General features: G+C 43.4%; 1 protein-coding gene across 1 annotated transcript; it reads right to left on the minus strand.

The window, feature by feature from the left end:
* Positions 1–268: 268 nt before the first annotated feature.
* On the minus strand, positions 269–26,210 carry ZNF805 (zinc finger protein 805). The gene is made up of 4 exons (XM_070451668.1): positions 25,925–26,210; positions 23,049–23,175; positions 19,058–19,153; positions 269–12,620 (listed from the first exon to the last, which is right to left on the minus strand). Exons 1-4 carry the CDS (start codon positions 25,955–25,957, stop codon positions 10,990–10,992), a joined length of 1,887 nt encoding a protein of 628 aa, XP_070307769.1. The 5' UTR covers positions 25,958–26,210; the 3' UTR covers positions 269–10,989.
* Positions 26,211–27,048: the final 838 nt, after the last annotated feature.

A 27,048-nucleotide genomic window follows, 5' to 3' on the forward strand; every position in this document is an offset into this window, starting at 1 on the left:
ATGATAATACACAGAGTTCTTTGATGTTTTCCTAGTAAATCATAACCTGGATAATCTTGAGGACTTTCAAAATAGTCATTCATCACGACTCTTATTTAAAGTCTGACCAGTCTGTTCATATAAGCGCATGTAGTTTCTCCTTGTGGTCAACATATGTCATACACGGTGCCCATTATATACAGTTTTGTTTAAACACTCTGTGAGGGAGGGAGGCAATCAATATAAAAATACACTGCAGTGTGTGGGCTTTCACTAACACACACACATATTGAGGGAAACATTAAGTTTAATGTGTCTAATGAGGGAAACAAAAAGGTTAAAGGAACAGAATTGGACAGTGGCTGGAGGTGAGGATGATGAAAGAAAAATGGCTATAAGATGGCTTGGTCACCGAGACATAAGACACTTGGATTCACTGAGATGTTTTTCAGGCACCTCAAACACAGTGTCCAAAACCAAATCAACCTTGTCCTTCTTCAATCTCCCTGCTACTTCAAACTCAAGAGATTATCTATATCTTTGACAAAGTTATGAGATGATGCCAGCACTGAAGACTGAGTGTGGTTTCACACTCAAACTGAAAGGGTGGCCAAAATGTACTGCAAAATGATAAATGGGGGTCAGAAAACAATGCATATTACTTGATCCATTTCAGTAAAAATGAGTAGTGACAAGGAAAACAAGGATTCACACTATATGGAGCAATCTGCGAAAGTGATATGGGCAATGGACTCTAAGCCAGCCTAAAAGCCTCTCATCCCTAACCTCATACTTTGGACAATGGTACAACTTTGGGCAAATTCCTTAATCTTTCTAGTCCTCAGTTTTCTGATTTGTAAAATGAGAGAGGTTAGGAGCTGGCATGTTTAAACATTGAAGACAGTGGCGGATGTACAGTAACACCATGTGTTTGCTTGCTCTTACAACTTCTGTGGGTGCATCCTCATGGTGGTGATTCTGGCCATGTGACACATGCATAAACTCAGTGTGTATGAATACACAGAAGGTGTGGAATTATGAACAAGGGTAACAGACATGAGAGACATTCACCCTGGAGACACAGATTTGGGAGAACTCTGTAGCTCCCTGAGTAAAATGCCTTCAACGGGAATTAACTCACTCATGGAACATATCGAAGTGAGAAACCAGTGGCCTTGGATGGACCCCGGGAAGCACACTGTTTAATACTAATACATGGGCTGAAGACAGAGTCTCTGAAGGGCAGGACCTGAGAAACCAGGGAAGGACATTTAAGTTGGAGAGGTGGGCAGCAGTCCAAACAGGGCTGGGAGGTAGGGGAAGAGGACAAAAGGGAACTCTGAGACCTGCTTAAGCCAGGCGACCATGACAGAGATCATCCTTCAGTTGTCACTGCAGTGACAGGGACAGGAGGGGGCGAGGACAGGCAGTGGACTGAACAGTCACACAGCGTGTGTCTGTGAGAGAGCAGAGAAGGGCACAGTTCAATGGAAAAGTGAGGCATAAAGTGCCTAGGGGTGAGGAACACAGAAGGGAGTTAAGAGGGAGAAGTTAAAGATCAAAAACGGAGGCATAAAAGAAACACAGAGGTACTACACATGTTGGAAAATATGGGGGAATGTGTTCAACCACAAAGAAGAATAGTGACTGTGGAAGAGGAATAGCCCATACTCTTCCGGTTGTAACAAGTCTTACTGAGCAATGAAATCATACACACAAATCTTCTCTGGGGAACAGAACTCTGAACAAGCTGAAGGTCGCCCAGTTTTAATTTCTTGAGAACTATGTATGGATAACAACAAAGACTGCAGGTCTTCCATTCCTCCAGGTAATTTAGGATTTCTATTCCGATAATTAAGATAAACTACCAGAGACCAACGACTTTGGACTACAAGTTTTGCTGTGTTCTGAGTCCTTTTTGGCATTATAAACTAGGCAAAGAAATAGAAGATTTATAAAAGAACAAAACAGAAAATCAAACAACTGAAAAATTCAAAAACCAAAATGAAAATTCACTGGGTGAACTCCATAGTAGATTATACATGAGAGGGAAGGAGTCCGTGAGCTCAAAGAGAGCTCAATGGGAATTAACCAATATGAGCAACAGAGAAAAACACCCTGGGGAAACAAAAAGGTACAAGGGAGAGGGTCCTATGGAACAAGAACAGGAGACCACCACTCATGCTCCTGGAGCCCCTGAAAGAGAGGGGCTGAAAAAACTACTGGAAGCATAACTGAAAATCACGCAAATTTTCCAAATGGCATACACCACAGAAGTTTTAAAGTGAAGCAAACACCAGACAGGATAAGCCCCCAAGTGTTATGGCAGGTTGCATCCTGACCAAACTTCCCAACTCTCTATACAGAGGAACAGCACTGAGAGCACTTGGCGAAATGGGTGCAGCACAGACACAGAAACAATGAGCCAGACGGCAGCAGATGCAGATTCCTCATCGGAGACCACGGCAGACAGGAAACGCCTTGCCTTTCAAGTGCTGAACGAAAACAACTGCTGACCCTGAATCCTATCCCCCACAAAAACATCCTTTGGGAAGGAAGGAGGCAGAAAGACATTCTTAGAAGAAGGAAAACAGAAACATTTGTTAGCAGAAAACCTACCACAAAAGACAGGCTATAGGTGTTCCTGGGGTAAAAAATTTTAAGAAACTGTTAATGGAAGACCCCTCGATTTTAAGAGGGAAGAAAGAACAATGTAATGAGTAAAAGTAAACAGACTGTGCTTCTGATGAGTTTTGCAAAAGTTTGCAAAAGTGGTTTGACAGCTGAAGCAAAAAAATAATCATCCGATATGGTGCTCAACATACAAAAAGGAAATACTGAAGACAATTATATTAAAGAATGAGGAATGTAAACGTACCCAATGGAAGCAAGTGTCTACACGTCAAGGTGCTAAAATGTTGATACTGTACACTCTGATAAGTTATGTATGTACAATACAATACCAAAAGTAACCACTAAAAAATGACATATACTCAAAAACGTCACAGATATATCAAGTGGAATTCCTAACATTAAAGTAACTCAAAAGAAGGCAAAACAAAAAGTAGCCCCCAAAACCAAACAACAGGGCAACAAAAACATCATAAAATGGTCATTGTAAGCCCTAAAAATATCAATAATTATTTTAAACTTAAATGACCTGAACATACCAAGTTTTAAAAAGAAATCAGTAAAATGGACATTAAAAAATGAGGCTGCTGCTGCTGCTGCTAAGTCACTTCAGTCGTGTCTGACTCTGTGCGACCCCAGAGACAGCAGCCCACCAGGCTCCCCCGTCCCTGGGATTCTCCAGGCAAGAGCAGTGGAGTGGGGTGCCACTGCCTTCTCCAAAAAAATGAGGCAAGTATATGCTATTCACAATAGTCACATATTACATTACTTGAAATGTAAGAATATAGATAAGGTTGAAAATGTAATTATTATGGAAATACATCACCATGCAAACATTAACCAAAGAACTCAATAGTGAGTACATTAATATCAGATAAAGTATACTTCAAAGCAAAAAAATTTCACACGAGCAAAAAGAAAACAGAGAATAAAGATAAAAGGGTCAATATGTTAGGGGAAGCACACTGATTGAAACTGCCCACCCTGGCCAGGCACCATAGTAACCATTTGCATGAGTTATTTTATCACGGTCATAAGAAAACTAGCTAGAGCCAATTAGGTCCAAGATGGCTGAGCTGACTTTCACTGGACCTTGAGCCTTGATATTTACGCTCATTGTGACATATCAATAAGCTAAATGATACACCCATCAACATTGACTAAATCTGACCAAATGTTCTAAAGGTTTTAATTGATCTTTTCAATAAAACTTCCTAAATTGAATTGTTTCGAAGTTCCTTTGACCTCTAGCTATCTTTGGGGTGCTTCAGAGGGCCCCTGAAACATCCCAAAGAGAGATACTAAACTGTGTTTATTTGGTTGGTTAAATTACATGAAAAAGATTATCAAATGAGTAATAAATCTGCTCATGTTATAATGTGCATGATAAGACTACTAATACAGATATCCTAGAAATTATATGGAGTTCTTAACATTTTGATATGTCTTGGTGTTCTAATAAGAAACCTGATGACTTCACAAAAGTTAACAAAGGACTAAATGAACCAGCGAATATGCTTATAATTTTTATGGTTTCTATCTGAAAAATTACAGGTTTGAATCTTGTGTTTTCCAAGTAAGGAAAACCTTCCTCTCAAACTAATTATGAAAATAATTTGGTAAAATTATACGTTATGAACAAAACAATTATATTTTCTCTCTGACTCCTCCAGAAATTTGAAACTCTTAGGTTTCCAGTAAGTTTATCAAATGAGCTAGGAAGGTTATCTCACTAACAGGTACAAAAATCTCAAGGAATTTTTGAGACCTTAAAAAGGGAAGAGTTCACCTAGATTTGTTAGGCAAAATCTGTGATAAGCCTTTGGTGTGAGTTTCCCAGCCCTGTTTTATATTAAAAGTTCAGTCTGAGATCCCGTAAGTGTTTCAGCAAAATAAAAAATCTATAATCAATTATGGTTATATAAATCATCAGACCAAAATTAGTGAGAACACACCTATTTTGCAAACAAACTAGCCTTAATTTGGTTGTATTTGATAAAAATGAGGGTAACTTTAGGGAGAAAAAGGTATTTCAAAAAATGTTAAATCCCAGTTTGTTAATGGAGGTCTGCATGTAGTAAGACTCGTTTCTTGGATAGTTCTTTGCTGTTATGCGATATTAATGTAAAATTTAATTTAATTCTTAAAGAACACCCTAAGTTTGTTTCTGAAGCTTATCTTAGTAATCTATCTTTGGAAGAAGATCAGATGCCTCATGACCTGCAACCAGGACTGGAAAAAGACATAATTTAAGAGACTGTCTCCAACCTGGATGGAAGGACTTTTTATCAGGTACTCTTAACTAGCTCATGCACAATGAAACTGAAGGGAAATTAACTCTTAGATTAATTTCCACTTCCAAAGGCCCCTACACTGGATTGGTCTATAGAGAAAACAGCTGACCTGATCTCACCTTAAAATGATGCTCCAACAGGAAACTACACTACACCAGGATGAGAAGATAGCGACATCAGAGGTAGACAGCTTGTCCAAGATGCTGGATCTGATTTGTATGATCATTTATAATGTTTACTTGACTTCTTAGACTTTTGTATATAAATCAAATGCTTTTCTATCATAGGCCTGATCCTATGCTAGTTTTAGAAATTAATCCAATTGTTGGGTTTGTGGCCAATTACCTGTGTCTAGCTCTGGGTTACTTTAGTAAATTTCTCTACTACAAGGCTCTAACTGGTTGGCCCTGAGAAAATTCACTTAAAAAAAAATTATAGTTGTATTCAGGTCACTGTGATATTACTAGATGGGATCCCCTCACCAGGCCAATTAATAATGCCTGCTCTGACTCTGGCCATAAATTTGAGCTTTTTTCTATTACTCAAGCTTAATCAGAGCAACAAGAAAAGTTTCAGCAAAGAAGAAAGAAATCTCCCACAATTATGAGAAGGATTTATATAGATAACACCAGGCTATGGTAATTTAGGTTTAAAGTCTCCTCTGTGTTGGAAACAATTAAATCATACTAAGGATAAATCAGTCTAGTAACACTAGAAAACTGGGCTATGTGCCTTATAGACGGTGGTGCCAATGTATAATTTCTGTGAAAGATAAAGATTTGCACAGAGTAGACTGAGTCAGACGACCTGAGATATACTTGGCTACATCTAATGGAAGTTCTTAAGTCTTACTTGTGACTTTACTAATATTGCTGGCTATGTTCTTTATATTTCACCTGTTTTACAAAATTGCTGTTTCTTACACTGCCAAATGTGTGACTGAGGTCTCTGATAGAATAGTATATGAGATCGATTATGATAACAGTGTAACTCTAGATATGAGAAAAAGCGACAAGAGGGAATGTTTTCCTGGACCAAGAGGCTAGTAAGACAGGTGGTCCAGAGAATTCTGGATACTGTTTTATGTCCTAGTCCAGTAACAGCACATTGAGTGGCCTGTCAACAAAATCTTTGCCAAACCTGAGAATGGACATTCTCAGCACCATGGGATAAAATGGTCATGAAATGCCCCCCTCAAAGTCATGGTCAAGTTTATGAGCAAAAAGGGGCTCTGCCAACTGAAGATTGACTTGCCATCTGCATCTACAGAGATTAAATCATGGCCTGTGCAACTGCTGACTTTCAACGCCCCTGAAAGGAGTTCAGGGTGAAAATCAGGAATGAGGCACTCTGTGCTCTAAAAAAAACTGGCAGAACAGGCCTTCAGATATAGTTAGATCTTTTCAGGAGATTTTGTGAGTCCCAATTCTTGCATATTCTCATACCTAGAGAAACACTGATATCATTAATGGTGACATCTGCTTTGGCTATTAAGGAAAATTTTACAATTAAAAGTCAAAATAGAGTACTCAGCTATGGTTCAGACATCCTGGGAAATAACCAGCTGCTACTATGGGTGAAATTTCAGATTAGACATTGTATTGCTAAACACTTGAGTTTTCTGAGTCATGTCAGGCTTAGGTGCCACCATTCTCAAAACAATGTCTGCTGGATGCTAGTAACTTCTACCTTACTTTTTATAAAACTAGGCAACTGGCCACCTGGCTAAAACTCTCCCCGAAGTGCCAGGTCCAGACTGGGTTTCAGGCCTATTCTTCTAAAAAAAAAAAGATTTGTCTATTAAAACTCCAGTTATCCCTCCTCCAGCTACTACTAACTGGGTCTGTTACAACAAAATGGCAGACCAAGGGACTGAGGTTTTAATCATACAAGGCTCAGATCTGGGACTTGGGACTCAGGAATACTTCCAATTCAGTGTCTCTTCTCCAAGCTGAGGCAGACCTATGCCCCAATTTGACAAGAAGTTATCACAGTCATAGTTGTCCTGTTTCCTGAATTAAAACTGAGCAGGACTCTGTGGGGTGGCGACTCTGGAGTACAAATCTGCTCTGTATTCTCCATTTCTTTTCTGTAGAATGTAAGCTTCATTCAGCCTCCTTGACCTTCCCTGAGCTCCAAAGGGTGGATTCAAACGATTGCTAATCAGGGAAGGGAGGGAATACAGAAACGGGAGAAACAATCCAATGGTGGTACAGCCTCGAGACAGGGTCCTAGTTCCTACTCAAAGAAATATGCATAACAATGTCTTTGAGTTCTTCTACAGAACTGGGGGCCCCCACCCAGGTGGAGGCTTCAGACTAAACACAAGATTCCTGGAGCACAGTTCTGTTGCTTCACCACCAGCCAATCAAAAAAAAAAAGGTCACAAACCCCCGCAGCCCTCACCTCAAATGTTGCCTCCTGTTCCTGGGGACCAGTGATGACCGTCCTGTTAGGGCTCCTGTTTGGCCCCTGTCTACTTCTCTGAGAGGTGCCAACAGTTTCAAACTAAATTGCTGTTATTACAAGAGTGTAAGCTGGTTTCAGATGTGGAACACCCCAACTTAGATCAGGTAGAGAGAGACTTCTGCTCTGCTAGGCAGGCCTACACCCAGGCACAGCAGGAAGAAGTTACAGAAGAAAGAGACCTCTGCCCCAATTCCCAAGAAGCATCTTGAGTATGAAGTCTCTCAGGTGGGTAGTTGTTAGGAGAAGCACACTGATTGAAACCGCCCACCCTGGCCAGGCACCATAGGAACCATTTGCATGAGTTGTTTTATGACAGGAGATCCTGATAAGGAATATGGAACTAATAAGCCACCACCAGCCGGAAGAGTTAGGGAAAGGTCAAAAGGAGACACCGCGTGTCCATCCATTTCCAAGAATCCCTCTCCTTGCATCCATCTTGGCTGAGCGATGCGTGCGCCACCAGGAAAGACTCTGAATTAGAATGATTGGCCAGACTACCCGGAAACTAATCCCACCACCATAAAACCCAAGACTCCGAGCCATGGGGCAGAGCAGTTCTCCTGGTTTCCCTTACCTACTGCTCTCCACCCGGGTGCCCTTTCCCAATAAAATCTCTTGCTTTGTCAGCATGTGTCTCCTCGGACAATTCATTTCTGAGTGTTAGACAAGAGCCCAGTTTCGGGCCCTGGCAGGGGTCCCCCTTCCTGCAACAAATACACCAAGATAACATAGCAATCCTAAATGCGTCCGTACCAAGTAACAGAGCTTTGAAATACATGAAGTGAAAACTGATAGAACTTAAAGGAGAAAGAGACAATTCTAGAATTAAACTGCAGGACAATACCCCCATTCTCAGTTATTGAAAGAAAATTCGAGGCGGGAAAAAAACAGACAAAGAAAATCAGAAAAACATCATCAATGAACAGGATCTGGCACACACATATACAAGCTCCACCCAATGACAGTAGGATACACATTCTTCTCAAGCAGCCTTACTGAACATTCAAGATAGACTATATCTTGCGTCGTAAAACAAACCACAACAAATTTAAATAGCCAAATCAAATATAAAAGAAATGAAATCAAAAACAAGAATAAAGCACAAAATACTCCAAACACTGCAAAATTAAGCAACATACTTCTAAATAATCAACGGGTCACACAGATAGTGTCGAATAAAGAAATAATTAGAACTGAATGAAATGTAATTAGAACATAATAAACTACAACAGTACCATGAGGGAAATTTATAGAATTTAATGCTTATATTAAAAAACTGAAAAAAAATCCTCAAATCAATAACCTAAGCACCCACCTCAAGCAACTGCAGATGAAAATAGTACCAAAGCAAACAGAAGCAATGATGTAATAAGGATCAGAGGGAAAAAAATCAGTGAAATTTGGAAAAGACAGAGGGAAAAATTATATAAAGTGCTGGTTTTTTAAAATGATTTCAAAAACTGATAAATGTCTAAGAAGACTGACAAACATAAAAGAGAATTAACATATTTCTAACATCAGGAATAAAATATGGGTTATAAATACAGAGTCTACTGCCATCAGAATGATGATAAAGGAACACTTTAAACAAATAAGAACATTTAGATGAAATGGGACAATTTCTAGAAAAAGATAAACTGTAAAAATTTATCTGATATGAAATAGAAACTGAAGAGTTCTATACATATTAAATAAAATAAATAAGTAAGTAAGAAGCATTCAAAAGAGAACTCTTCAAGACTAAATGGTTCACTGGAGAATGCTATCAATCATTAAAAGAACACACCAAACCGATTCTATACTATACACTGTCTTTTGAATAGAACACTTCTTAACACATGTTAGGTGGCCAGAATCACCTAGACCCCAAAACCAGACATTGACAATAGACAAAGAAAGAAAAAATATATATATATATTTTAAAACGTACCACTGTCACTCATGAAATGAGAGGAAAACTTCAACAAAATACCAGCATATTAAATACAGTAATATATATAAAAATAACTGTACTCCATGACCAAGTAGGGCTTATTCCAAGGATACAAGCCTGGCTCAACATTCAAAACTCACATAAACATAATATATAACAACAGGCTACAAAAGAAAAAAACACAAGATTCTATCAGTTGATTAAAAAAAAACCATTTGACAAATTCAACACTCATTCACAGCAACAAAAAATTCTCAGCCAATTAGGAATATGGGAAACTTTCTAAACTTGATAAAGAAAGCTCTATGAAGAAAACCTTACAACTAACACCACAGTTTAATGATGAAAATCTGGATGTTTTCCCCCTACTATCAGGAACCAGCCAAGGACATGTTTTCTCACAACTAGTATTCAAAATCATATTGGAAGTTCTAGCTAGTGCAATAAGACGAAAAAAGGAAATGACAGGTATATAGATGGGAAGAAAGAAAGAAAACTTCTCTATTTGCAGAGGATATTTCTATGTAGAAAATCCAAAGCATTCTATCAAAAGAAAGAGCAAGATTGTAGGATATGAAAAATATATATATTTCTGTATACTAATAAAGACTCTATGGAAGCTGAAAATTCAAAAATCAAAGCAATCTAGAATTACTAACAGCAAACAAACAAAAAAACCCATGTCTATATATAAATCTTATAAAAACTGTAGAGGACCTATTATTGAGACTTATTAAATAATAATGAAATAAATCAAGAGATAGCAAATAAATATACAGAGATAATACATTCAGAAACTGGAAAAAACCCAAAACAGCAAAGATGCTGACCCTAAACATCTTAATTTGCCAATTTAACTCAATTTCTTTCAAAAGTCAGTAATTTTGCTAGTAAAAACTTAACACAAAACTTTACATGGAAATTCAAAATAATGAGGATGCTAAATCAGTTTTAAATAAGAAGACTGACATTTTAAATAAGAAAACTGAACTGGGTAAAGAGGAATCACTTTACCCAATTAAAAGACTTACCATATAATTAAAGAAATCAGTAAACCAGGATTAGTACAGGAGCAGAAAACATCTGAGTGTTAGGTTGTTAAAAACACACGAAAAACAGGTTTGTCTTTAAAAAATCAAAGCCTAAATAGTCTTAAACGGTGCAAAAGAACATGACCGTTCATATGTGAATTCTTACCTCCTTAAATATAAAGGTATTTAGTGGCTCAAACCAAAATTAAGCTCCTTAAGAACAGAGACAATGTTTTAGAACAAAGATGTTTGATGAAAGGTTCCAGACCTAACTCACCTTACACTGGATAGCAATGAATGTATACACAAGACACATAGTATAGGTTCTTTACCACGGAAACAAAACGCGCTTCCTACAAGTTAACTAAGGAATGAATCTATGACAAAGTGCCACAGTTTGGCAAAGAAGTCTGAAAGAAACTTTTTTGCAGTTCATTTTCTAAGTCTCTCCCTTCTGTTTTTTAAAAACATTCCTGAGATAATACTGAAATGTAAACTAAGAAGAAAGATGGAGCTGAAGGTTTCCCAAAGTGCATAATAACCACTAGGTGTCTCTCCTTGATGAATTCTCAGGTGCAGAATAAGGCTCTTGGTTGGGGCAATTTCCAATATAACTCTTTAGATGACTATTAATATCCTGCAATAGTTTTTCTCACAGGGAAGAAAACTGTGGGGTTTCTCTTTGGTATGAATGATCAGATTCTGAGTAAGTTGTTTCTTCTGGCAAAAGATTTTCCTCAGTGGTTACATTCATAAAGTCTTTCCCCAGTAGGAGTTCTTGAAGGTTGACTGAGGTTTGCCCACTTGTAAAGGGTCTTCCCACTTCTGTCACACTGATGGGGTTTCTGCCAGTATGAACCCGCTGGTGCTGAGTGAGGGACGAGCTGCGACTGAAGGCCTTTCCACACTCACTGCACTCATAGGGCTTCTCTCCAGTGTGGATGATGGAGTGTCGAATGAGGTTTGTGCTCCAGCAGAAGGTCTTCCCGCACTCCATGCACTCATAGGGCTTCTCTCCACTGTGAATCCGCTGGTGTCTGGTGAGGCCAGACCTGCGGTTGAAGGCCTTCCCACACTCCGTGCACTCATACGGCTTCTCTCCAGTGTGGATGCTAAAGTGCCGAATGAGGTCTGCCCGATTGCTGAAGGCTTTCCCACATTCTTTGCACTCAAAAGGTTTCTCGCCAGTGTGGGCTCTTTTATGTAAGATAAAAGTAGAACAGTGGGTGAAGGCCTTTCCACACTCGGTGCACACATAGGGCTTCTCCCCAGTGTGGATCCGCTGGTGCCGCTTGAGGTATGACCTGTGGTTGAAGGCCTTGCCACACTCGAGGCACTCGAAGGGCTTCTCCCCGGTGTGGATGACATAGTGGTGAATGAGGGCTGCGCTCTCACAGAAGGCTTTCCCACATTCGCTGCACTCGTAGGGCTTCTCCCCAGTGTGGGTCTGCTGGTGCCACATGAGGTATGACCTGTGTTTGAACACCTTGCCACACTCGAAGCACTCATATGGATTCTCGCCACTGTGGATGATGTAGTGGCGAATGAAACCCGGCCTATCTCGGAAGGCTTTTCCGCATTCTTTGCACACAAAGGGTTTTTCTCCAGTGTGGCTCCTGTTATGCAAAACAAAAGTGGAGCGGTGGGTGAAGGCCTTTCCACACTCACTGCACTTGTAGGGCTTCTCCCCACTGTGAATCCGCTGGTGCTGCGTCAGGTGTGACTTGCGGTTGAAGGCCTTGCCGCACTCCATGCACTTATAGGGCTTCTCCCCGCTGTGGACCATGTGGTGCTGCAGGAGATAAGTGCTCTTACTGAACGTTTTCCCACACTCTGTGCATTCATAGGGCTTCACTCCAGAGTGAATCCGCTCATGTCGCGCAAGGAGGCGTTTCTTGTTAAAAACTTTCCCGCACTCATTGCATTTGAAGAGACTTTCCTCGTCCTGAATCAGGGGACCTTTATCTGATCCGCCGGCGGCACGGTCATGGACAGCACGCCCTGGAGGGACTGGCTCCTCTCTGACCCCTGAACACACACCACCAGCTGTCCCTAAGCTGCCGTGTTCACAGCCTGGCTTCCCAGGGAGCTTCCCCTCCTGGGGCTGTGTCTCTGGTCTCCAGTGTCCTTCAGGCCTTTCCAACGGCCCTTCTGAACCGCTGATTCGGCCCAGCGGGGGCTCCTCTGAGACTCTGTGTGTTAGGTGTTCCTGGACTGAGGCTCCCTCGAACAGGGAGGGCTCAGAAGTGGTCGATTCTCTGGTCGTGGGTTTTCCTTTGTCACCTAAAAGAAATTCAATATACAAAAAACCTGTTAATAATGCCAGCATGGAAGAGCACTATTTTAATGTAAAAAGTGAAGATGAACATAGTGCCTCTGTGTCTGCTATGTTTCCCTACCTCTGAATCCCAGGATAACAACTGATTTCTTTCCTGACCTTGGATTGTTAAAACCTTGAAAGAGAGAGCCAGAGGAGGGACTGTGTGAGGGGATGGGGTGCTGGAAAAAGACACACTCAATCCCAGACTGGACAGTTATGCAAATAAATAACTCATGTGGGCCCAGATAGTTTATGCTGATGAGATGAATCAGTTCAAGGCCTGAAAGACAAATTATGTGATCAGAAGGCTGAGGTGTGAACCATAAGGTAACAACCAGGAAACATAGAGGGAAGGCAGGACACCAAGTCACACAAGCACTGATTCAATCAGCTGTGTTTATGTAATGAGAGTCAGTGGAATTCTTATGTTGGCAATACTCCATGCATATATTGCCACACATCAATGCCAAGAGGCTAATGAGTCTGACGATGTGGTAGCTAATGTTTGGAAGCCCTCTAAAATCTGTAAAAAGAAAAAAAAACCTATTGCAAACTGATTGGACAAAGACTGCAACAACTAACTTAAAAAAGCTCAAGGAGCTAAAGAAAGATACAGAGAAAGTCAAGAAAACTAGGTAAAAACAAAATGGAACTATCAATACAGAGAAAGAAAACCTAAAAAGAAATGAAAAAGAGGGAATTCCCTGGACGTTCAGTAGTTAAGACTCCAAGCTCTGTCAGGGACCCAGGTTCAATCCCTGGTCAGGGAATTAAGATCTCACAAGCCACACACTGCAGTCAAAAAAAAAAAAAAAAAAGACAGAGTGAAAGACATGAGAAAGAAATTCAGGAGCAAAGCCTTCATTAACTGAAGTGAAAACCTCACTAGAATGATTCAAATAAAAATCTGCATAGGAAGAAGAAACAATCTGCCAAGTTGAAGATAGAATAATGTTAAGTATTGAGTCTAACAAACAGAAAAAAGAAAAGATTGAAAAACAGTGAGTAGAATCTAAGTGACCTGTGTTATACTTAATGAACCGACATACTCCCTGAGACATTCCCAGAAATACATGAGAGATAGGATCAAAGAGAATATCTGAAGAGCTGAAAACATCCCCAAATGGATGAAACATCCAAGAAGCTCAATGAATTCCAAGAAAAATAAACTCAGACACACACCGAGGAAACTGTAATCAATCTTTTGTAAGCCAAAGAGAAAGTATAGCAAGTAGGAAGCAGCTTGTTGTACACGAGCAGTTCTCAGTAAGATCATCGGATCTCTCATCAGAAACCTGGGAGGCCAAAAAGCAGCGGCTCAAAACAAAGAAACAGAAAGTGTCAAGTAAGAATCCTACATCTGGCAAAACTGTCCTTCAAGAGAGTGAGGAAGAAATTAAGACATCCCAATATACAAAAGTTGAAGGAGTTTGTTACCACTGGATCTGCTCTGTAAGAAATTCTTCAGGGAGGCTTCCAGGTGAAATGTAAGATAACTAATTCTTATCTTACAGTAAGACAATAACGCAGTAAGACAGTAATAATTACAGTAAGACAGTAATTCAAAGCCATATGAAGAAATAAAGAATTTATAATAGTAAATACATGGGCAGTTTAAAAGATAGTATTATTTTGTAACTCCACATTGTGTATTCACATGATTTAGAAGATTGTTTTAGAAACTGGTTAATCTAAAGGCTTGTATCATTGTAACTTTAGTTTATAAGTCCATGTGTAGTTTCCTAGAAATCTAAGACACTAATGCATTTAAAAGAATTAGTAGTTTAAGTTTCTAGGCATACAACATATAAAGATGTCATTTTGTGATACAAACACTTAAAAGAGGTAATGACAGAGCTGTACAGGATTTTTGCTGTTACTGAAGTTAGGCTGGTATAAAATCATGTGAACATTAAAACTTTAATACATTCATCAAATATAATCCCATGATAACCACAAATAGCTAGAGAACATATGCAGAAGGAAATGAGAAAGGAATTTAAATGTTTCACTACAAAATATCAACTAAACAACAGACTATAAAGCAAGAATGAGAAACGAAAAACTATAATACATGTAGAAATTAAATATCAAAATGACAGAAGTCTTTCCATATCAACAATCACTTTAAATGTAAATGATTAAACTCTTCAAGTAAAAGGTAGAGATTAGCAGGATTGATAACACATGATCCAACAATATGCCTTCCACCAGAGACTCACATTAGATACAAAGACACAGACTGAAAGTCAAAAGGTGGAAAAGATTCTATGCAAATACTAACAAAAAGAGAGCAGAGGTGGCTACATTAAAATCAGACAAGACAGACTTTAAATCAAAAAAAGATTACAGGCAACAATGAAAGATATTATATAAGTAAAAGATATAATAAAGCAAGAAGACATTAAAATTGTAAACAACTACATAATGAGAGATCAAAATACATGAACCAAAGAATCGAAGAATGGAAAAGAGTAAGAGACGACACTACAAAAAAAGATGGAGACTTTAACATCCTACTCTCAATAATGGAGAGAAAAACCAGACAAAGGATAAGTAAAGAAACAGAGGACTTAACATAATCAACCAACTAGATCTAACAGCTACATACAGAACATTCTACCCAACAACAATAACATACACATTCTTCTCAAGTATACATGGGACATTTTCCAGAACAGACCACAGTTAAATCACAAATTCTCATCTCAATAGCTTTAAAAAGATATCAAACAAAGTATGATTTGTTTCTAATGAAAATGAAAAAACATACCAAAACTTACAGGATGCAGTGAATGTGGTTGTTAACAGGGAGGTTTGTAGCTATAAACACTTTCAGTGAAAAACGAAAAGATCTCAAGTCAACAGTCTAACAACAACTTTAGCAGGAAAAGAGAGAAATAAACCAAAACCTAGCAAAAGGAAGGGTGTATGAAAGATTAAAGATAAATAGTACACAGAATTAAAAAATAGGAAAGTATCAATGAAACAAAAAGTTATTCTGGAAAAGATCAACAAAATTGACAAACCTTTAGCTAGATGAACTAAGGAAAAAGGAAAAGAAAAAAAAAAACCCTCAAAATACTAAAATCTGAAATCAAAATAGGGACATATACTGTTGATCCTACAGAAATAAAAAAGAATATAAGTGAATACTGTGAAGAACTATATACCAACAAATTGGAATATCCAGATGAAATGAACATATTTCTAGAAACACGAAACCTGTAGAGACTAAATCATGGAGAAAGAGAAAATCTGAATAGGTCTATAAGCAGAAAGAGACTGAATTAGTAATCAAAATCTCCCAGCAAAGGAAAATCTTGGAGACTTGACGGCTTCATTGGTCAGTCTAACCAAACATTTTTTTAAGAAGCATTAAGACCAACTCTCAAAGTCTTCCAAGAAAACTAGAGGAAGGAAACACTCTCACACTCCTTCTGAGAGCAGCGTTGCCCTGATCCCAGAGAGAAGCGCCCTGCAAGACAACCGCACAGCAGGGCCCCTGGTGGCCCGGCGGCTCGGAGCGCGCCGTGCAGCGCGGCGGCGGCGGGCTCCCGGCCGGGAAGCTGAGCCCGCGCGCGCCGCAGGGACCGAGCCCGCGCGCCGCACGGCTCAGAGACCCTTCATCCCTAAGGCCCGACACACCAAGTAAGTAATGACACGTTAGGAGGAGGAAAGAAAGAAATATCCCTTAGGGACAGGATGCAAAAACCCTGACAAAATAGCAGCAAAACAAATTCAGTAGCATGTCAAAAGGGTCATATACCATGACCCATTGCAGTTTACTCCAATAATGGACAGAAAACAGAAACAAGATAAAAAGCCCTGTTGATAATCTCAATTGATACTGTAAAAGCCTTGGACAGAATTCATGATTAAAATAAAAAAATCCACAAACTAGGAATAGAAAGAAAGTACCTGATCACATGACAGACTTTTATTTTCTTGAGCTCCCAAATCACTGCAGATGGTGAGTGCAGTCAAGAAATTAAAAGACGCTTGCTCCTTGGAAGAAAAGCTGTGACCAACCTAGACAGCATATTAAAAAGCAGAGACATTACTTTGCCAACAAAGGTCTGTCTAGTCAGAACTATGGTTTTTCCAGTAGTCATGTATGGATGGGAGAGCTGGACAATAGAGAAAGCTGAGTGCTGAAGAATTGATGCTTTTGAACTCTAGTGTTGATGAAGACTCTCGAGAGTCCCTTGGACTGCAAGGAGATCCAACCAGTCAATCGTAAAGGAAATCAGTCCTAAATATTCACTGGAAGGACTGATGTCGAAGCTGAAACTCTAGTACTTTGGCCACCTGATGTGAAGAACTGACTCACTGGAAAAGACCCTGATGCTGGGAAAGATTGAAGGCAGGAGGAGAAGGGGACGACAGAGGATGAGATGGTTGGATGGCATCACCGACTTCATGGACATGAGTTTGAGCAAGCCCTGGGAGTTGGTAATGGACAGGGAAGCCTGGTGTGCGAAGTCCATGGGGTCACAAAGAGTCAGACACTACTGAGAGACTAAACTGAACTGAACCTGAACATAACAAAAGCCATACATGATAAACCAGAGCAAACATCATGCTCAATAATGAAAGTCTAAAAGTTTTTCTTCTAAGATCAGGAACAAGGTAAAGACCTCCAGTTTCAACACTTCTATTCAACATAATACTGGAATTTCTAGACAGAGAAAAATGGCAAGAAAGAGAAATTGAAAGGATACAACTTGGAAAGGAAGAGGTAAAATTATCTTTGCCTGTAGATGATAGTTTATTACCTGTAAAAGCCACAAAGATGCCACAAAATAACTTAGAATGAATGAGTTCAGCGAAGTAGCAGGACACAAAGTCAATACATGAGAAATCAGCTGCATTTCTATACATGAACAATGAACAATCTGAAAAGGAATATACAAAACAGTTCCATTTACAATAGCAAGGAAAAGAATAAAATACTTAGGAATTAATCAACAAGGTGAAATACTTGTACAATGAAAACTATAAAACACTGCTTAAAGAGTTCAAGATGATGTAAATAAATGGAAACACGTACCATGTTTCCAGATTGGAAATGTAATATTGTTAAGATATCAATATTACCCTAAGGAACCTACTGATTCAATGCCACTCCTATCAAAATCCCAACTTTTCCTTTTTTTGGCTGTGCTGTATCTTCACCAACAATGTTTTTTGCAGAAATAAAAAAATTCACCCTAAAATCCATAATGAATCTGAAGGCATTTTGAATAGCCAAAGCAGTCTTGAAAAAGAACAAAGTTGGAGAACACAAAATCCCTGATCTCAAAACAGTACAAAATTAAAATGACCAATACGGTATGGTATTGGCATAAAATCCAACAAATAGACCAAGGAATAGAATCATGAGTTCAGAAATAAACCCTCACATATATCATGAAATGATTTCTGACAGGGGTGGCAAAACCATTCACAGGGGAAAGGACAGTACTAACAACTGAAGCCCCGGTGCCCTCAGCAGCACAGACGTGGGCACGCAGGACAAACGTCACTGAGAGGCTTCACCCAACAGGAAGGGGTGGGGGCAAGGAGCGGTGTGAAAGAGGAGGCCGAGGAGGGCTGGAAAGGAGCTGGGAGAGGAAGACAGAAACCACATTGTTCATCATGACCAATGGACATGGCAGGACCAGCAGCTCACTTCCCACGAGCCACCAGCAGTGGTGCAGACCCTGTGCTGAGCGGTTTTATGCTTTAAGCGTTATGTGATCACACAGCCAGCACTCCAGGACACAGAGAGTATTGTGACTGGCGCCTTCAGGAGCAGCCCCCCTCGCCAACCTCCTGCTCCTCTCCTGGGGCGGAGGGCTCAGTCACAGCTCCCCGCCCGCCGCCCCAGCGCGGCCAGGTGCCCAGGGCCTTCCAGTGGAGGGAGCAGAGGGCCGGTGTTTGTGGGAGTCAGAGTGGCGTCACCCCCCGCCTCTCTGCTAGCTGCAGGGGGTCAGGACCACCTGAAGCCACATACTGACGACAGGACGAACCCGGGGTCCAGCACGGCCGTGTGCTGCAGAACCCCCGTGACCCACAGGGACGGGGCGTGAGTCACAAACAGCGGCTCCACTGCGTGAGCGCCGAAAAGAGAGGCCGGAGTCCCCCCGACACTGCGGCCAGGCCGCAACTCAGCCGAGCTTACGTGCAGACACGAGGAGATCCCGAGCTTCACCGGGGTCACGGAGCTGGTGGTCAGCACCCAGGCCTGAAGCCCAGGACACACCTGAGCGCGTGCACAGCTGTCCTCGGAAGGACAGAGAGACCTGGGGTCAAAGGGCTCCGTGGCTTCCAGACCACCAGAGGCCCGAACAAGACGCTTCCCGGGGAACCAGGGCCAGCGGCCTCTGTGGGTCTCTGCCCACAGCTTGGCTCCTACCTGGACAGGTGCTTCCGGAGAGGTCTCTCTTCACCACCCACAGCTCCTGCCCGTGTTCCAGCTGGTAGATCAGCTCAGGTCTGGGGACAGGACACCCTGGGCATGGAGAAAGGAGGAAGACACGGGGGCTTCTGTGAAAACTGGGAAGACCGCTCAGTCTCGTGTGGGACTTCAGGATGTGGACCTCAGAAGGAGGCTGCTCCCACGCACACAAAATGTGGCACTGTGACCCAGAAACCAAAGACATGCCACACTACCATGGAGCTTTTATCCCTAATACTAAATCAGAAGCTAACACACAGCTGACAATCACAGTCAAAGGACTGTGTTCAAACAACTTAAATGCGCTACATCACTTCAAAATTGAAATAGATTTATGATGTCATTTAAACAACTGACATATTTAAAATATTGATTCTTTTCGTTCAAAACAAGGTTATGAGTCTTCATTGATTAGGTCTGTTTTTAGAACACAAGCAAAGTTTTGTATTGTTCTTCCTACAGACCACAGATGAGTCTATCCCAGGGTTGCTCACAGCATTCCCAGCAAGGACACATTATGATCAGCACTTTTTTTTTAGCCATGCAGGATCCTAATTCACTGACCTGCGATCAAACCATCACTCTCTGAATTGGGAGGGCAGAGACTTAATCACTGGGCCACCATTTTAAAAAAAATTACAAGTTCATTTACAATGTCATGTTTGTTTCGGGTGCCCAGCAAGTGATTCACATACACAAATACCCACATTGCTTTTCAGATTCTTTTCCATTATACATTATTATCAGATATTGAAAATAGTTCCCTGTGCTATATTAGAACCTTGTTGTTTATCTATTATATACAGAGGTGTGTATCTGTTGATCCCAAACTCTTAATTTATCCATCACCACACCTTCTTTCCTCTTTCGTAACCATAAGTTTGTTTTCTGAGTCTGTGAGTAGCACCATTTTATAGATAAAAACCATACAGAAACCAACAATCAGGCAGATAATGTGATCTGCCAAAGAGCCCGCAACTGGTGAACGGCTGGGCCGACACGCAGTCCAGGTCTAACCATCTCGGCTCTGTGTGCTGTTCCACCACAAAGCTACACAATCCTGCTCCCAAAGGTGCTGAGTCCAGGTCTGAGATGATGCCGACCCTGATGGGTAATGATAGGAGTGGTGAGGTTCACAATGGTCACCTGCACAAAACCTGGTCACTCGAGGCACTGTTCTGATCCTTTCCAGAAAGCTACCCACTTACCCCTGTTGCAGCCCTGGGAAGCAGACTCCACCTTACTCCAGTTTACCAAGGAGCACCCCGAGGCCCAGACAGGGTCTGTAATCGCCCAGGGCCACACAGTTTTTAAGGCGCAGAGTGGGGACCGAACACCAGAGTCTGGCTCTGACCCTGGTCTCTCCAGCACCTCGCTGAGGAGGAAACAGCAGACACCATCAGTGGGGCCAGCATCCTGAGACCAAGTGCAGGGCAGCTGTGAGGGAGGGATGTGAACACTGAGATGCTCCCGCTGGGAGCAGGGCTGGGGAGGGGCAGGCTCAGCAGACTTCGGCAATTCATGAACCTAAGAAAACAGTAAAACTACGACTCCTGCGCAGTGATATGGTGACATCTACTGCCACCAATATTTCACTAAAAAAAGGATTTTGACTTCAAAGGAACGCCACAGAGGACAGCTTCATGAAGTGAAGGTGTATGTTCCTTAATGTTAAGTTCCACTGTACCAGGCTCGCCACAGAAGCGAGTTCCCCTGACTCTGCTGAGGGCCAGGCAAGCCCGAGGGTCACACGGAGGAGCAGATCAGTGCCCAGATCGGGCCTGCTGTGCGGTCATTCAGTGACCAGGATGAGCTGTGACTAGGATTCACAGTAACACCGGCGCTACAAGTGATGCACTTTCTGTTTCTCACATCCCTTCAAAAAGGGATCCCTGTTCAGCTCTGGTGAATGGGAAACAGAAACCCAGAGGCTGAGAAGTTGAGGACCAGTCAACCCGAAAATGCAGCCACGGGATGGAACGGTGAGGGTTAAGGGCCAGCGGGACGGTTCTCCTATTGAAAAGAGGAAATCAGCAACAGTGGGGGGGGGAGACAGGTTTAGTACTGAACCAGATTTTCCCTAAAAAATCAGGAGGCAGGAGAAAGAACAAAGGATGGACTTCCTGGGGTAGTTCCCAGGGCCCCTGATGAAGTGTTCACAAGCCTTCAGAAACCAGGCTTCTCAACCTCTGGACAAGTGACATTCATATTCAGAAAGTTCTTTGCTGAGGAGAAGAAGAGGGACTGTGTCTCTCCTGTGCAGTGTAAGGATGTGGGAGGAGCTCTGGGTCTTCACTCAGTAGTTGTCTGTAGCATCTCCATCCCAGTGGTAACAACCCATATTTCCAGATGGGGCCAAGTGTTCCCTGGAGAATGAGAACCGCTGGCTTAGAGGATATAAATCAGGTGACGGGGGAGAGCTAGTGCGATGGGGAGGGGCCACTAAGAGAGTCTGTGGTCAGGAAACAGTTGGTGAAGAGGCCAGGTGGCCATGTGCAGAGAAGAGGTGGCCACGTGAAAAGCTGAAATGCCTAAGAACACCCACCAGGCAGAGAGAACAGCACCTCAGAGGCCTGGGGCAAGCATCTCAAATATGTCAGGTATGCACGGAAACAGCAGGACGCCATTGAGACTGGAGCAGTGAGCCCCGGGAGAGCCTGGGGAGGCGGGTGGAGGGATCGGGGCTCGATGGTGGGCGTTTTTATTTGTTTTTTTTTGTTATGAAATATCTAAACATTTCAAGCGTTTCCTGATTTTCTTTAACCTCCTCTCACTAACACAGAACACAATCCCAGGTCTCTAAGAACAGGCCCGTCTCACCGAAGCCCTGGGTTCACAGCCCTCCCTTCCCTCAAACTGAGCGGCCTGAGGGGACCGTCCCCGAGCTGCTGTTTCTCCACCGCGGCTCTCCGGCCCACGCCGACTGGGTCACCCTCGGCTGAGCGGGGCTGTCGCGTCCACCCTCTGGTGCTGAGGGGTATCTCTGGACTCACCCCCAGACCCCGGGACCTCCCACCCCCACGACTGACGGGCAGAGGTGGCTGCAGACGCTGCCTGATGTCTCCGGGGCACAAAACCGCCACATGCTGAGAAGTGCGCCTCTCCCAGCTTCTCCTTCTCGGACCAGCAGATGACCCCGGCCGAGGCTGAGCGAACACGAGACACCCGTGAAGGCGCAGGAGGGCAGAGAAGCCCCCTGACCTGGGACCCTGCGCTTAGACAGGAGCTGCTGGCACTGACGACAAAGGCCTCCTGTGGCCCCGGCTGCCTCACCCTCCTCCCGGAGAACGGCTTGGCACCCACATCCTGTGCACTCGGGTGTAGGGGCGCTTGGGAACCGGTCCCATTCGGTCGGCTCCCTCTCCGGAATGTGAAAACAGGAACCTCACAGAGGCCGGTCCGTGCTGGGCCCTAGGCTGAGAGGCTCAGGTGGTCACTTCCACCTCACGGACACCCCCACCCCCACCCAGAGCCCTGCAGCAGAGAAAGAGCAACAATATAAACACACGGAGAAACAAGGCATCTGGGAGCCTTGGAGAGCAGGGACTGGGGTGGTCACTCCTGTCAAACTTGATGGGGTGCAAAAGCCATTCTGAAAAGACAGAGATGTGAGCAAAGCCAGAGAAAGAAGCCAGGACAGGAGACCCAGAAGCCAGGGTATAATCCTGGTTCTCGTATTTCAGTCCCATGTGGCCCAACTGGAAATGCTGCCTTTGGGTTCTGCAGAACATTCATTTCCTTCCACCACCTTCTAAGAGCCAAAGGGGAACTTTATTCAAAGAGACACAGAGACAGCAGGCAAGAGGAGGTGAACCTCAAACATGAGTGCTGCTGTGAGGAAGCAGGAGGGAGGGAGGATTCCTGAGTTCTTCCTGAGAAGCCAAGATGGAGCCAGGGTCTGGGATGAAGGCGGTGGCCGGTGCCCGCACAGCAGAGTGGGAGGCCTTACCCAGAGACACCAGGAGGCCGCAGTTCTCCAGCATCACCTCCTGGTACAGGGTCCTCTGGGCCGGGTCCAGATGGCCCCACTCCTCCTGGGTGAAGGTCACAGCCACGTCATCGAACGTCACAGACAGCTGGAAGTCAAATACAGACAGTAGCATCAGCTTTGGGACGACTGGGTGTGATCAGAGCTTGTCTCTGCATCGCTGGTAAAGGTGCAGCAAGGTGGAGGCCCTCATCACCAGGCACCTCCTCTGCACTGGGCTGAAGGGGAGGTGGGCAATGCTGTGGACGTAACACAATACAGCCCTACTTCAGAGATACTAGGAGTGTGGTTCCCGAGCACTCCAAAAAAGCAAGTCACATGACGTTTTTGGCTTCCCACTGCAAATAAAAGTTACGTTTAGGACTCCCCTGGTGTCCAGTGGTTAAGAATCCACCTACCAATGCAGGGGACACGGGTTTAATCCCTGGTCCAGGAAGATGTCACATGCTTCAGGGCACGCAGACCCGTGTGCCACAACTACTGAAGCCCGTGAGCCCTAGAGCCCCTGCTCGGCAACAAGAGAAGCCAGCACAGTAAGTCCGTGCACAACAGAGTAGCTGCCCTGCTCACTGCAACGAGAGAAAGCCTGTACAGCAACAAAGACCCAGCGCAACCGAACGTAAAAAAAGGTTGTCAATGTTTACATCATACTGTGATCTACTAAGGTGCAACAGCACTATGTCTAAGACAACAATTTGGAAACCTTAATTAAAAAGTACTTTATTGCTAAAAAATGCTAACCATCATCTTGAGCTGTAACCTTGTTGCAGGTGGAACATCTCAACTACTTAAGAACTACCAAAATGTGACACAAAGACACTAGGAAAGCAAACGATGAAAAACTTGCTGGATGCAAGGTTGCCACAAACCTTCAATCTGCAATACAAACAAACAAACGAAAAAAAGCACAGAATCTACAAAGCGCAATAAAGAAAACTATGATCACGGTGTAAAAGAGAAGCGTCCTATGCAGAGCCCTTGGAAATTTACAAAAGTCAACGAAAACGACACTAGAACTGAGAGATGCAGACAGAAAGGATGCTACAATGTCAGAGGAGTGAGTATACAGTGATAATAATAATACAAATGTTGAAACAGCAGTAGCGGCTACCCAGGTGGCTCAGTGTTAAAGAACCCACCTGCCAATGCAGGAGACTCGGGTTCAATCCATGGGTCAGGAAGATCCCTGGAGAAGGAAAAGGCAACCCACTCCAGTATCTTTGGTGGGAAATCCCATGGACAGAGGAGCCTGGCAGGCTGCAGTTCCATGGGGTCACGAAGTGTGAGACAGGACTGAGCAACTGAACAACAACCTGAGTTTCACTGGTCCTGCTAGTTGCCTGCCCCGTGCTGAGAGCATTATGTCATGTCTGAAAGCAACTAAAAGGACTTCCCTAGTTGTCCAGTGGATAATATTCCACACTCCCACTGCAGGGGTCCCAGGGTCAATCCCTGGTCAAGGAACTAGATCCCACATGCCACAACTAAGAGTTCACGTGCCACAGCTAAGAACCTGCATAGCCAAACAAATAAACATTAAAAAAAAAAAAAAGCAACTAAGTCCCTAGCTCTCAAGTCATCATTTTCACCAGTGACCCCTGACTAAACACACTCCACAGAGTCTGCCTTGTTAATCTTACTCCCACCAGCATATACTGGACATATTCTGTACATTCTCCTGAAATGTCCAGCAGATGCAGGACCATCCCTGTATCATCAGAACCACTAAGTAAACATAAACAATTCAGCCACTGTACTCAGATGAACAGCCCTACTACTGCAGACCCATCATTTAAATGCTCCAAGACATTGGCTCATAATTTTTTCACCTTACACATTCACTTACACATTCAGTGCTCACATCTTTGTATATCAAATGCTTTTTTTTTTTTTTTGGCAGCGCTGCTCAGCTTGTGGGACCCTAGCTCCCCAACCAGGGATCAAACCCAGGCCCTTGGCAATGAGCGCGCAGAATCCTAACCATTGGACCACTGGGAAATTCCATTCGTTTTCTTGAGTTAATACTTCAATCAAAGATGTGGAAATTCCTAATAAATTGACTGGTTCATACATAGGAATCCTGCAATATTACTCATTTCTGGTGTTGGATAAACTCATCACTAGGGACATTTGCAGCAGGTAGTTAAAGACAAAAAAAAATCAACTGGGCCCTCAACAACGACTACCAAATCATGTTTAATTAATTAAAACTCTCTAAGGGAGGGGACAGGGAGCTTCCCTGCTGGTCCAGTGGCTAAGACTCAGTGCTCCCAATTTGAGTTCCATCCCTGGTTAGGGAACTAGATCCCACATGCTGGTGTACCCAAATGAAAAAAAATAACTCAAAACTCTCTGACATATAATCCAACAGCATCCTCCATGACTGTTTAAGCGTGCACCTATGGATGGGCTTTCTCTGGTTGGTTTAAGTTAGAAGTGGGAAAAAGAATTAGGGAAAGGGTTAATTATTAATCAAGTCCTGGCCATTTGGGGCCGATGATACAAATGTCACTGTCTTTCTGGAAGCTCTCTCTAGCGATAGGAATTTGACTTTAGACAAGTCTGACTTAGACCGGGCAGGACTCCTGGGTTATTGATTGTAGATGACCGGCTGGGTTCCTAGGCAGGTTATTTGCCAAAGTTTCAATTTTATACATCTATTTTCCATTTGTATATTCAGGCTTGCGTGTTCTAGGACTAGAGATGAAGTGAGTGATGAGCCAGCTCCACTGGTCTCACACAAACTCAACTGCAGAGAAACTCAATGCCTCTCCTCAATTCCACCCAGCTCAGAAGCTCTCTCCGAATCAGCAATGCCAGAAACACCGTCCACTCACCCGCGCCGGGTCCATCCACGCCGCCGCCATCATGGCCCCTGAGGAGACAGCGGGACCCGGAGAGGCGGCGACAGAGGCGAGTCCCGCGGGTTCAGCCGACCGCCGCTCGTTCCTTGCTCTGGGCGAGATGGCCGATCACGGAGAGGCTCACAGCCAGCTCGAACGCGCGGAAGGGAACCCAAGCCACCTTTCTGCTCATTTGCAAAGACGGCACTGGAAGAGGCCACAGAATAGCTTTAACGCTCCCGACAGCTGGCGTGGACCGAACCGTCGCACGCAAACGACGTATGCCACCGGTGGGCCCGGAAGTCCCACCTCTCCGCAGGAAATGTCCCCTCCTGCAGTCCCCGACTGCGGCGCCTGCTGCAGGCGCGTGGTGTACCGCTTTCTGGGTAATGTAGTTTTTTTCTGTGCAGACAACCGGCAGTGGAGCGCGTTCCAGAGCTGCTCCCAGTTTACTTCAGTCGCTCGGTCGTGTCCCACTCTTTGCGCTCCCACAGACTGCAGCACGCCAGGCTTCCCTCTCCATCACCAACTCCCAGAGCTTGCTCGGACTTATGTCCATCGAGTCGGCGAACCCCACAAACAGTATGAAAAGGCAAAAAGAGCTGCTCTACCTCGATGTAAAGTGTTTAGGAGACCCGAAGCCCCGAATCAGACCCGCTTCACAGCGGGCACAGCTCGGGGGCAGCGAGGGACCGCTAACGGTGAGGTGAAAAACCAGGAATCAACGTATTCGAGCATTTTTTTCTTTTTTGGCTGGGCACAGGGTTCAGAGTCCTAACTACTGGACCGCTAAGGAATTCCCTTGGAGCATTTAAATGATAAATCTGCAGTGATGGGACTGTTCCTCCGAGAGAGGAGTGGTTGAATTGTTCGTATTTCCTTAGTGGTTCTAGTCATACAGAGATGTGGTCCTGCATCAGCTGGACATTTCACATTGAGAAGAATATTGAATATGGTGGTGGGAGTAAGAGGGCAAACTCTACATGGAGTGTTTTCTAGTCAGAAGACACAGAGGTGAAAAAGATGCCTGCAACGGTGGAGGACTTCCCTGGTGCTCCAGTAGCTGAGACTTGGCGATCCCAATGCAGGGGACCCGGATTTCCATCCCTGGTCAGGGA

This window comes from Odocoileus virginianus, chromosome 20 (assembly GCF_023699985.2).
Source record: "Odocoileus virginianus isolate 20LAN1187 ecotype Illinois chromosome 20, Ovbor_1.2, whole genome shotgun sequence".
Classification (NCBI taxonomy): domain Eukaryota; kingdom Metazoa; phylum Chordata; class Mammalia; order Artiodactyla; family Cervidae; genus Odocoileus; species Odocoileus virginianus.

What these genes read in the sequence shown, in the direction of transcription:
- ZNF805 (XM_070451668.1), bottom strand. Translation starts at nt 25,957, where the DNA reads ATGATGGCGGCGGCGTGGATGGACCCGGCGCGG. An exon ending in CGGCCTCCTGGTGTCTCTGG is followed by an intron (nt 19,154 to 23,048) that starts GTAAGGCCTCCC and finishes CTCCATGCCCAG; the next exon opens with GGTGTCCTGTCCCCAGACCT. An exon ending in CTCCGGAAGCACCTGTCCAG is followed by an intron (nt 12,621 to 19,057) that starts GTAGGAGCCAAG and finishes AATTTCTTTTAG; the next exon opens with GTGACAAAGGAAAACCCACG.